The sequence below is a fragment of the Lepidochelys kempii genome, chromosome 20 (genome assembly GCF_965140285.1).
Source record: "Lepidochelys kempii isolate rLepKem1 chromosome 20, rLepKem1.hap1, whole genome shotgun sequence".
Classification (NCBI taxonomy): Eukaryota; Metazoa; Chordata; order Testudines; family Cheloniidae; genus Lepidochelys; species Lepidochelys kempii.
In genome coordinates this window covers 24,938,627-24,950,460 of record NC_136399.1, presented here as the reverse complement: position 1 = coordinate 24,950,460, position 11,834 = coordinate 24,938,627, and the positions used below count along the sequence as shown (strand labels likewise).

The window sequence follows — 11,834 nt, the reverse complement described above, 5'->3', positions numbered from 1 at the left end:
AGAAATGACTCCTTTAAAATCTTAAGAGGAGGGAGGTGATAAGGAGAAAATTCCCTCCAAACTGAGGGGGGGAGTGTAGATTTTCCAGGTGGGGTCTGGATTATTCCTCACCCACATTCCCTTAAACCCCATTTTTATGGCCCTTATCCTGCCAGGTGCACCCCTGATTGGCAGGAGGAGTTGGGTGCGTGGGTGGGTCTTTTTGGAGAGGGATTGGATTTTCCAGTGGGGTCTGGTCCCCTGACCCCTTTTATAGCCCTGGTTCTGCTGGGGGCACCCCAAATTTTCAGGGTGTTCAGATCTGGGTTGCTGAGAGGGCATTTGGATCCTCTCTATATTTTGAGGGTCGTGTTATTATCTGGGGTTCTGGCTTTATATCCTAATCTGTAATTCAAGCCCAGCCAGGAGGAAGACTTGACAGACAGTTGAGTAGCCATATGTGGGGAAGGACTAGGATGGGCCAAAAGGCTTTGTCTAGCGGTGGAGTCTGTAGGCCTGGCATGCACCTGGGGACCCTGGAGGGGGTGGGGAATCAGCTTCAGTTGCAGCATCCCCACCCCTTCCTGGGATGCTGCTGAGGGCTCTCGGAGGGGTTCATGAGCCTCATGGGGGGAGATGACATTGACACCCCCCCCCAAGCCTGTGCAGAGGACTAAGGAATGGGAATACAGATCTATACCCACTGAGCCCCTCTGCTCCGGGGGGAGGGGAGGCGGAGGAGGGGGAGGATAGGGTCAGCTATGGATCTCCACCCCTCAGGTTATGTGCCGATCTCAGGGCATCTGCTGGATCCCGATGAGACTGGGGGTGGGGAACCATAGCTCAGTCCACAAAATGGCCCTTCGAACCAGTGGCAGGTTTTGCACACCTGCTGCCATGCAGCTTCCTTGACATGGCTGCATTTTGCAGGATACTCGATGGATGTCTCACGCCAGCCCCTGTGTTGTGCCATGGTGATTTCTGTCGTCAGGCTGCCTGGGTTGCAGTCATGATGTGGCCACATTAAAGGGGGAGCAGCCTGACAGTGATCCCCAAAAGAGGGACATGCTCCCCGCCTGGCAGGGCTCCTCTTTAACCCAGTCCCTAGCTCAGCTGCCCCCCACTACCCATTCTCAATGGGATTGATTTTCCGGTCGCGTTTTGGTCACAGCCGCCAAGTTGTTTGTCCCTCTAGCCGCCCTGTACATGGCACCTCCCATTGGCCGGATGGGGGTCACCTGATCGCTCCCCGCAGGATACAATATGGCGCCGTCCATGTAGCTGCTCCTGGAAGGCGTGGAGGGAAGGCTAAGCTTGCTGCGCTCTTTGGGTGAGGGAAGCCTGGGGTGTTAATTGGGGGAAGGGGATGTTCTGCCCCGCACCGCAGGGAGGGCCCCGTGGGCTCAGCATTAATTTAGCTTTTTGGGGGGGCACCTCAAATTTCAGCTCTCAAATCCTCTGCTTGGGGGGGGAATTTGGGGATTATTCTTCCCCCTTTCTCCTCCTCTGAGTTATCCTGCACGAGCTCAAAACCTGGCATCGGCGCCTCAAACGGAGTCACCCTCCCCCACTTTAATTCTGAGGGATTGGGGCCTCCTAGTCCTTCAAGCAGTTTTAACTAGCTCCCAAAAAATATCAGGCTTGGGGGGAGGTGGGGATGTCTTTCACTGTCATTGTAAGTCTCATGATACTGGGTGGCTTGTTCTCCCCCCGCCCTTTCCGAAAACCGTGGCTCTTTGTCTTGGGTGACTACGTGAGATCTCAAGCTTTTGTTTTAGAAAAAAATAACCATCCATACTCTATTAGTCGCTACCAAAAGACCCCAAAACCCACCCTGTGGTATCTGAACTGGTTCATCGGGGAAAGCTACTGCAAAAAAAGGGGCGAATATAAGAATGACCCTACTGGGTCAGACCAAAGGTCCATCTAGCCCAGTGTCCTGTCTGCCTAAAGCAGCCAGTGCCAGGTGCCCCAGAGGGAATGAACAGAACAGGGAAGCATCCAGTGATCAATCCCCTGTCGCTCATTCCCAGCTTTTGGTGAACAGAGGCTAGGGACACCATTCCTGCCCATCCTGGATAAGGCCATTAATGGACCTATCTTCCATGACTTTATCTAGTTCTTTTTTGAACCCAGTTATGGTCTTGGCCTTCACAACATCCTCTCCTGGGGAAAACCTAGACTGGTGACCACCCTAGTCCTTGAACTTGTGGTGAAAAGCTTAAAGAGGTGAACACCCATGCCAGAAATCAAATAAAAAGAACCTCATGTGTTTTAAAGAAATCTGATGACTTTAAGCCAACCTCGTGATGACTAATTTTTGGATGCATGGGGCTGACAGTGCTGTTGGATTGCAGTAACTCCTAGGAGTCCAAGCCATGGAGTAGGGTCCTGTTGCGTGAGGCGCCATATGGACACAAAACAAAAAGATGTTTTGTCCTACAGCGCTCATGATCTAAGGGTTTGTCTACACATGGTTTTTGCACTGATTTTTTTTTCCCCTACATATGTAATTAAATCATTGCGACGCCTTTATTGGGGCTGTGGTTATAGCAGTATAAAGATGTGCTGGTAAATTTACCAAAACCAGCTCTGTTGATCTCAAAACCCTTATGGGGCAAGGCTGCATCCCCACCAGATTGTTGCAGCAATTTAACTAAATCAGTTTTTCCGCAAAATGCAGATAACAGCACATGGTGGTCATGAGTAGCAAGACATTAAAGATTGTGCAGTGCTTGGGTACGACAGGAATGAGAGCTGCAGAAGTAGTGTTTGCATGCTCATTGGCAAAGCCACTTCATTGTCCTAAATCAGATTCCTCCTTAACTCTCCTTTGCCATGATGGCTACAAAACACTTGGCATTGGCTGATGTAGAGAGACCGCTGCCCATCACGCTCACTGATACGGTTTCCTTTTGCTCCCCTGTCTACAGCCATCTGTTGCCTTTTCTTATATTTAGATTGCAGGCACTTTGGGGCAAGGACTGTCTTTGTTCTGAGGCTGAACAGTGCCTAGCACAGTGAGGCTGTGGCCTGTGACTCTTAGGTACCACTGCAATACACCTAATAACAAGCCCAGTGCAGTACCACAATACAAACCGTAGTAAGACCGTAGTTTATAAAGTATTTGGGGATCCTTCAGGGACTATTTCTCTCTTGTATTCTGGAGACAGCTGTGACACAAAATGTTCTGATGAAGGCTAAGTTCACTCCACTGGCTTGGTTTATGAGACACTGCATCCTGCAGCCGGGCAGAACTGTAACAAATCAGCTGGCTGGAAGGGGCCGGAGATTCCTGCCACCTGAAGATCTGCCAGCTAGAGAGCTCTGTTCTTCCAAGCACATGGAAGGGGAATGCCCACAGGAAGCCAATGGCTCCCATCCAGAGCAGCGTGAGGAGCAGCCGCCTACATCTGATCTAGCGATGGACACTGGGAGCTGCGCTGGCCCCGTGAAAACTGGGGAGACTGTGATCATGGAGGGGAAAGCAAAGATCATCTTCCCCAGTGCCAACGAAGTGTTCTACAACCCTGTGCAAGAGTTTAACCGAGACCTGACGTAAGTACAACCAAGACGGGGGCCTGGAGCTGTCTACACTTATCTGGCCCCCATCACGGTAATATATGAGCACTTAGCCCTGCCCAGCCTCACAGGAGGGTTGCAATTATCCCAAGACACCAAGGCTAAGTGATTGGCCCAGGTTCACACAGGCAGTCTGTGGCAAAGCACAGAATTGAACCCAGGGCTCCAAAACACCACCGTTCCTCTCCTATTAGCCCATCCTTCTCTAGTGCCAAGCACCTGCTGTTGTGGGGGCCCTTAATGTGTCTCCAGTCAGGGCCCCCAAAATCCAGTCACTTTTGAAATCAGGGCTAATGTGACAATGGAAAGAATTGCTTGGAAAAACTGAGCAGTAGCATGTCTACCAGGGGATGTGGCCTAGATCTGAGCGTTAATGGGCACTAAGGCCTGTGTGTGTCTCTCTGATCTTCCGCCTCAGGTGTGCCGTGATCACAGAATTCATTCGCCTTCAGCTTTCGGCCAAGGGGATTCAGAGTAAGTGGAAATCTCTCTCTCTCTAGAAAATCCCCCGCCCCAATGCAGTGAGCAGGATGGTTAAATTAGTAGGACCGTTACTAGCACGCTAGCTTTTAAGGCCAGACGGGACCACTGTGACCCTCTGGCCTGTTGTCCCTCCCCGAGACTCCTGCCTTGAGCCCGGTGCATCAGGACAAGGGAATGCTGGGGGCTCGGCTCTGATTCTTAGTTGTCCCCTTTCTGTGCCGCTTGCGGGTGGGAATGTTAAGCTGCTCTGTGCTCTCCATAGTTTGGGCTCCACAGGGGCTTCCTTAGCCCAAAGCTGAAGCGAGGCTGCTCTTACACGCTGCTCCCTATCGCCCCTGGGATGCAGGGAACAGCCAGAGTGCTGGACACTTTGGCATAGTGGGCAGATCGGGGTGTGGCTGGGAACAGGGATGGTTCAGGGCCTTCATGTTAGCTCCTCAGCCTGGGAGGGTGCCCTGCACAGAGGGGCATCCCCTCCTTCTGCCCCCCCCCCCAAACTGCAAGGCCTCTTTGCACATTAGAGCAGCTCAGAGCTAGGCCCCCTAAGGTCTGAACCCAGAGATGCTGCCCAGACCCCTTAACACCCAGATCTGTTGCAGTGCTGGAGTGGGGGGACGGGTGACACCCTTGCATCCGCCCCCACTGCTCGCTCTGTCTCTTGCAGTTGCCGTGCCAGGAGAGGAGAAGGTCGAGAAGGTGGTTGTCGATCTTTCCGAAGGGGAGGAGGCTGGGTCAGAACCAGCACCCGAAGGGGAGGGGGCAGCGGCAGTGGGAGAAGTGTGCAAGGTGCGTATAAACCTAGCACTAGCTTTCCCGTAGTCCCAGGGTCACCGTCTTGCCAGGCACTGCCCAGAGTGAGAAACAGTCCCTGCCTCAAGGTGTATGCGGGCCAAAGAGATGAGGCAATCTCTTTTTGGGTAGGATGGGCGGGTTCCCCAAAATTTCTCCACCCCAGCTGTGGCCCTCCCACTGCCTGATGTCTGATGGAGGGTGTGGGCAGGGGAGAGTCTCCCTTGACCATCCCCCCACCCCAGTTCTTGGGGAGAAGCCGAACCACCTCCCTATTTATGCTGCAGCTTTTTACTGCCTTCATCCACTGCACTGCAAACCGTCTTGCTGCGAGCAACCTCCAGGCAGGTCTGCACTGGCCCCTCCAGCTCCGTGAGCGCGCAGGGTCTTGCTTAACCTTGCAAAGGAATTGGAGTTTGCCTTTCAGGCTGATGGAGAAACTTCCTAATCCAGAGCTGACTGCTGGGCTCCTGGCATCAGTGTCTGGGCAGGAGTCTCCAATGCGCTGATGCATGTAACCCACGTGTTGGCTGGGCCATGGGCAGAGGTGGATGAGCCTGCTTCAGCTGTGGCTACAGACCTGGGGCTTGTAGCTCAGGCATCAGGGGCTTGTGCTGTTGGATCCAGAAGTCCCGTGTTCGATTCCCCACCGATCGGTGACCCAGGGGGGTGTGCGGGCTTTGGCTGAGATGTGGTCCCTTCTCCCCCCCGGCACAGGAAGGAGTGCGGATCTTGGAGGCCTTGGCTGCCTCGGGGCTCCGCTCTATCCGCTTTGCCAAGGAGGTGCCCGGCCTCCGGGCTGTGGTGGCCAACGATTTCTCTTCCAAAGCCGTTGAGCTCATGGCGAGGAACATCCAGTTCAATGGAGTTGGGCACCTGGTGACGTCGAGCTTGGCCGATGCCAGGTAAAGTTGGAGGGATGGGCCACTTTGATATCACATGTGCTGAGCCACTCACAGCCACTCACCAGGTTGGCCTGAGCTTCCCAATCCAGCTGGCTCAGAAGCAGGAGGGTGAATGGCCTTGTGCCTGGAGGATTTTGGGGGGGATTTTGTGGTCCAGGGGCTCTGGACCACAACTGGGCACTTAGACGCTACCATATTACACCTAATAAATAACCAGCCAGGGAGACTGTGCCCTATGCAGGGTCTCCAGTGTAGGGGCTGGGGGAGGAGCTGTGTGGGTGGGGGGCTTGGCCAGTCCTGCGATATCCTAAGCTGCGAACTGGCCCCGCAGGCCTCCCTGGCTCTGCACTCGGGGACTCCCCTGCTCAGTGTCTGTCCCCATCCTGCCTGCAGGATGCTGATGTATCAGCAGAAGGCGGAGAAGCATCCGTTCGACATCATCGACCTGGACCCATACGGCAGCCCTGCCACCTTCCTGGATGCCGCCGTGCAGGCGGTGAGTGAAGGAGGTGAGTGGCGGGGTCGGGGGGGAGCATCAGGGCTGCTGGGGGCAGGGGAGGTGGCACTGCGAGCTTCCTCGCAACAGTGACTTGCCACATTTGCAAGCTTCCACTGATGCTTTGGATGTAGGATCTGGTGGGTTAGAGGAGGGTGACCAGGAATCCAGCTTCCTGGTTCTATCTATCCCAAGGGCAGATCACTTCCCTCCTCCACCTCAGAAGTGAGGGCCCCAGCGGCTGTCCCAGGCTCTGGAATCTGGGCGGAGACCCATCTAGGCTGGGTTTTCGCATCCTGGAGCAGGTGATGTCAGTGGCTGGGGGAGGAATCCTCAGCTGACCGCCCCCGGGATGTCTCCCTTGCAGGCCTGCTGTGTGTTACGTGTACCGACATGGCGGTGATGGCCGGGAACAGCGGGGAGACGTGTTACAGCAAGTACGGAGCCATGTCCATCAAGGGCAAGTTCTGCCATGAGATGGTGAGTGGGGGCAGGGTGTCCCTGGGGGTGGGCGGGGCCTCTGCCTCCATGCTCCGCCCCATCCACCTGTCTCTGCTGTGCGCCCTAGGGCAGCGGTTCTCAATCTTTAGCAACCCGAGGACCCCCATTTTGACTTAAAATTTTTTGTGGATGCCCAAGCCAGCTTCTAATTTTCCCTGGGGGTGCGCAAGCCCCCACTCAGCCCCAGGCCCTGCCCCCACTCCACCCCTGCCCCCAAGGCCCTTGCTCCACTCCACTTCTCCTCTTCACCTCCCCTGAGCGCACCCCATTCCTGCTCCTCACCCTGCCTTCCAGAGCCTCCTGCACGCTGCTGAGCAGCTGTTCTGCAGGGTACAGAAGGCACTGGACGGGAGGGAGAGGAGTGGATCGGTGGGGCCGGCAGCCCCAGACATGACTTGTGGGCCCCCTGGAGAACCCTCGCTGACCCCAGTTTCAGAACCGCTGCCCTAGAGGGAAGGGGAGCTCAGCCTGCTCCCTGGCCCCTTTGTTCCTTGGACCCTACTTGCGATGGGGACGCTGGTCCTGCTCGGGCTGGGCTGAGACCTGGCGCACTTGTGTCCCAGCAGAGCTGGGCTGGGGAGATCAGGCCCAGGACTGGAAGGGGAGCAGGGCCCCCTCCCCACTCCCGCCTCACAGGCAGCTCCTCGACCCTGTTTCCACACGCAGGCCCTGCGGATCATCCTGCACAGCCTGGACCGGCGCGCCAATTGCTACCAGCGCTACATCATGCCACTGCTGTCGGTCAGCGCCGACTTCTACATCCGGGTCTTCGTGCGGGTCTTCACTGGCCAGGCCACCGTGAAAGCCTCTGCCAGGTGAGCATCTCATCCCTGGGGCGCTGGCCAGAAGGGTTAGCCCGCCCTGCTCTCCACAGCGCCCCCTGCTGGAGAGGCCAGGAGTGGAGTAGCCAGGCGCTCACCCCCACCGCCAGCCTTCCTGCCCTGCAGCACCCCCTGCTGGCACCCCCACTGCTTGCTGTGCCCTGTCCCCACTCCCTGTTCCTGGGCCCATTGTTGCTGAATCTCCTCCTGTCTCTGCAGCAAACAGGCCTTGGTGTATAACTGTGTGGGCTGCGGGACGCACCGCTTCCAGAGACTCGGCAAGATGACCAGCCATGGGAGCAAGTAGGGGGCTCTGGGTTCTCCCTCACCCCAGGACAGTGCAGCTGTCCCCACCCACGGGACAGGGGCTGACTCCAATTCCTGGCCCTGGAGAGCAATGGGAAGGGACTTGTCCTCAGAGCTAGTGTCCACTGGATGGGAGAGTCCAGTGCTGGCCTGTCCCTAAGGAGATGCAGAATGGATGCGGGGAGTGGCGAGGGGATGACTGGTCCCTGGAGGGGGGAGTGGGGGGTCCCCAGCTGGAGGTGGAGCTGGACTAGGAGATCTCAGGTTAGGAAAGGGGGCTTGGAGGGGGGCTGGGATGGAGGGGCAGGGGGAGGGGCTCTGCTCCATTAGATCTCTAATTACTGTTCTGATTGATTCAGTTTTAAATACTCGGCTGCCTCTGGCCCCCCAGTGGGCCCCTCCTGCGAGCACTGCCACCAGCGGCACCAGGTGAGCCCCCCGTCCCCCCCGGTGCACCCCACTCCCTGAGGGCCGGGCACACTGCCCTTACCTGCTCTGTTCTGTTCTCCCAGCTGGGTGGCCCCATGTGGGCGGAGCCCCTCCACGACCTAGCTTTTGTCCAGAGGGTCCTGTCGGCCTTGGGGAGCAACCCGGGACGGTTCGGGACACAGGATCGGATCCAGGGGGTGCTCAGCATGGTGACCGAGGTGAGGGGCCAATTGGGCAGCACCCCCGGGGGAACAAGCGGCATGGGGCCCTGCTGGGGAATCGGGTGGTCTCTTTTGGGTCTGAGTTGGGGAGCAGCTGGGAGGGGGGGACCCCTGGAGCTGGGGGCGTGGCCAGTTGGGTTTCTGGGGGCGGGGCCTGTGCTGAGCCACTGTGTTCCCCTCTGGCCAGGAGCTGAGCGACATCCCGTTGTACTACACCCTCGACTGCCTGAGTAGCACCATCCACTGCAACACGCCCTCCCTGCTGCAGTTCAGGTACTCGGGGCCTTACGGGACCAGCCAGTGGGCGCCGGGCAGAGCCAGGGGCAGCCCCTGCCCCAAAGAGCTTCTGCTCTAAACACCCCTGGAGTGGGCGGGGAAATAGGGCACAGAGCGGGGGCAGAGCTGGGATTGAGACCCAGACCAGGGGCCCCCCGCTCCACCGGGACATGCTGCCTCTAAGGCAGGGAGTGAGGCTGGGGTTGGACACATCACATAATTCCCTTGGGGGAAAGCACCTCCCCTACCCACTCACCACTAGGGGGTGCTGGGCAGGGCCCAGAGGGGGAGGGCGCCCCCTCCTGAGCTGCCACCACCTCGGAGAGCCCAGGGGCCCGCAGGCAGCAGAGGGCTCCCCCCGCAGCATGGCCTGAGGGCTCCCCTCCGGTTCCAGATCCGCCCTCCTCCACGCCGGCTACCGTGTGTCGCTCTCCCACGCCTGCAAGAACGCCATCAAGACGGATGCCCCGCCCTCCGTCCTCTGGGACATCATGAGATGCTGGGTGAGTGGAGGGGGTGGACTTAGCGTTTCTTGTCTGCCCCCACCCCATCAGGTCACCGCTGATGGGGATGCCTGAAGCCAGTGAGCTCCCTCCATGCGAGCCCTGGCTGGCTGTGAAGCTGGTGAAGGTAGCAGGGGGAGGCAGGGTTTGGGGAGGAGCGGGGGGTCCTGTCTGTTGCGGCTCAGGGTTGAGGGGCACCAGCTGAGCTGCGTGTGAAGGGAATCCAGGCCTGTGGGGAGGGGAACTCAAGGGAAAAATGACCTGATCTCTCTCCCCAGGAGAGAATCCATCCAGTGAAGAGAGAGCGACTCTCGGACACCAGCCCAGCCTTCCACATCCTCTCTGTGGAGCCCACGTACGGCCTGGGGGTTCGAAGGGAATCAGGCCGGTGCCTGGCCCGCTGCCGCCTTTGCTGCTGGGGGCAGGGGCTGGTGGGATGCAGAGGGGAGGCAGCGTGGCCTAGGGGGGAGAACAGTGGACTAGCACTTGAGACACCTGGGTTCTAGGCCTGGCTCTGCCACTGGCCTTCAGTGTGGGTGGGTCATGTGCCTCTGTTTCCCCATTTGTAAAAGAGTGATCCTGATACTGTGACCTCCTTTGGCGATCGCTGGGTAAGACGCAGGGATGGGGGCTGGTACAACATCTCCAGGGCCGTGGCAGTAGCTGGACCAGGGCCTGCCCCTGCAGTGCAGAGGGTCTGGGGGATGGCCAAGCCCTGCTGCTTCAGGGCAACACAGCCGTCTAAGGCGGACTAAGGAGGAACTTTCCCTAGGACAGGTTATTCCACCAGGTATGTTGCACAACTGGGAGACATGGACCTAAAGTGCCCCCCCAGCCCACTGGTCTGAGCCAGGGCAGCAGGGGATGGTGGGTGAGGAATACCAGGCTAGATGGGCCCATGGGGCTGATCCACTCTCCCCGTGCCTAGTTCTTCAGGATTCCCCACTCCAGGCTGCTCAGGAAGCCCCCCCTGCAAAGCACTGAGCCGTCTGTCTCCCTCTCCTCCATGCCCTAGGCTGCAGGCATCCTTCACCATCCGCGAGGACGCCAACCCCAAATCCAGGAAGCAGGGTCTGAAACGGTTCCAGGAGAATCCCGAAGCGTACTGGGGCCCTAAAGCCAGAGCTAAAGCAGGGTAAGGGAAGCCGATGGACTGGGCCAAGATTGAACGGCTGGGGGAGGGTGCTCAGATGCAGGACTCCGCGGTTCTATTCCCTGGCTTTGTGGGCCAGTTACTTCCTTTCGCTCTCTGCCTCAGTTTCCCCAGCTGTAAAGTGGAGCTAGGACTGACCCTATCTACCTCCCTGGGGCTGGTTGCAAAGTGCATCTTTGATGGGAAGGCACCAACTGGGACAGCTGAAGAGGACACCTGGGGCCCATGGGGAGGAGTTAAGGGGGCTGCTGTTCTACCCTGAATCCAGCTCCGGGCCAGGATGACTCTGGATCCGGATCAGAGCAAGGTCCCACCCCTGTGTGGCTACTACCCAGCCAGGCTGGTAGCCTTATCCTGCTTCCATTTGGTCTCTTTAAAGCCTCCAGCCCCAGTGGATACGTGAACGCTCCTCAGGGCCTGCGGCTTTATGCTGTTATACAGCTGGCGTGCTCCACCCCAGAGCCAGCTGCTGTCACTCCTGCCCGTAGCTGAGCAAACTCCACTGCGGGGCTGGAGCTAACCCTGGGGGTTAAAATAGCACTTCGACCCCAGCAGCCCTCCTCACGCAGCCCCCTCCTGCCTTTCCAGGGGTGGCATTTCCACCTCCCTGCAGGACAAGAGGAAACTGCATCAGAACAAGCGGAAGGAGAGAGCAGAGGACGGGGGCCGCTTGAAAAACACCCCCTACAAGAGGCTCAAGGAGGTGAGGACTGGCCGGGGGGGAGGGGGAGCTAGAGCTGGGATGAAAGGGGCTCGGGGTGGGGGGGGAAGCATGGCAGCTCCTGGCCATGGTGCTGCTGTAATAACCCATAACCCTGACTATAGCTTCTCTCCCTCTGCTAGGGGAGCTGCGCGGGGGCTGAGAAGTGCTGCCCCTCCCCTGAACCAGCCCCCCAGGCTGTGAAGACCGACAGCCCCCCCCCGTAACCCGGCCCTGAGCAGGAATGGAGGCTACGGGGCTTTATTTTTTTAGTTCGATGAGGGTGCAAGCTTTTCGTTTTAAGACTGTCTCCCCCACCCTGAACCTCCATGCGGTCGGCCATTAAAACAAGGGTCTCTCCTTTTTAGGGACAAGCCCAGACTCACGTGTGATGCTTCTGTGCGGGGCACACGGGGGGGGGGAGCTCAGCTCCCACCCCCCCCCCCCGACACACACACTTCCCAAAGCAGGCACCAAGGGGAAGGCAGGGCTATGCCATGATCCCCCCAGCCTGGCAACTCTTCTTCCCCACCTGGGCTGAGGAAGGGCTCCGTAGCCACAGCCTGGCTGGCTGGACTCCAGGCAGGATGGTGGAGCTACTCTGCCTCAGTTTCCCCACAGGCAATCGATCAGGCATGGGGGGGGGGGGGGTGACAGGACTCCTGGGTTCTATTCACAGCTCTGCCCCTG

At 58.2% G+C, this 11,834-nt stretch overlaps 1 protein-coding gene across 3 annotated transcripts; it reads left to right on the top strand.

Moving 5' to 3' along the window:
- The first annotated feature begins 1,221 nt into the window (after positions 1-1,221).
- Positions 1,222-11,518, top strand: TRMT1 (tRNA methyltransferase 1). Of its 3 annotated transcripts, none has more exons than XM_073319447.2 (17): positions 1,222-1,309; positions 3,153-3,537; positions 3,980-4,035; positions 4,709-4,830; positions 5,551-5,738; positions 6,132-6,247; positions 6,602-6,714; positions 7,402-7,550; positions 7,776-7,859; positions 8,222-8,291; positions 8,375-8,509; positions 8,700-8,785; positions 9,183-9,291; positions 9,570-9,646; positions 10,307-10,426; positions 11,033-11,147; positions 11,288-11,518. In XM_073319447.2, exons 2-17 carry the CDS (start codon positions 3,173-3,175, stop codon positions 11,369-11,371), a joined length of 1,989 nt encoding a protein of 662 aa, XP_073175548.1. In that variant the 5' UTR covers positions 1,222-1,309; positions 3,153-3,172; the 3' UTR covers positions 11,372-11,518. The 3 variants fall into 3 exon arrangements, with proteins under 3 accessions (XP_073175548.1, XP_073175549.1, XP_073175550.1); XM_073319448.2 differs by having other exon boundaries at positions 3,149-3,537; XM_073319449.2 differs by lacking the exons at positions 9,570-9,646; positions 11,288-11,518 and having other exon boundaries at positions 11,033-11,122.
- The last annotated feature ends 316 nt before the right edge of the window (positions 11,519-11,834 follow it).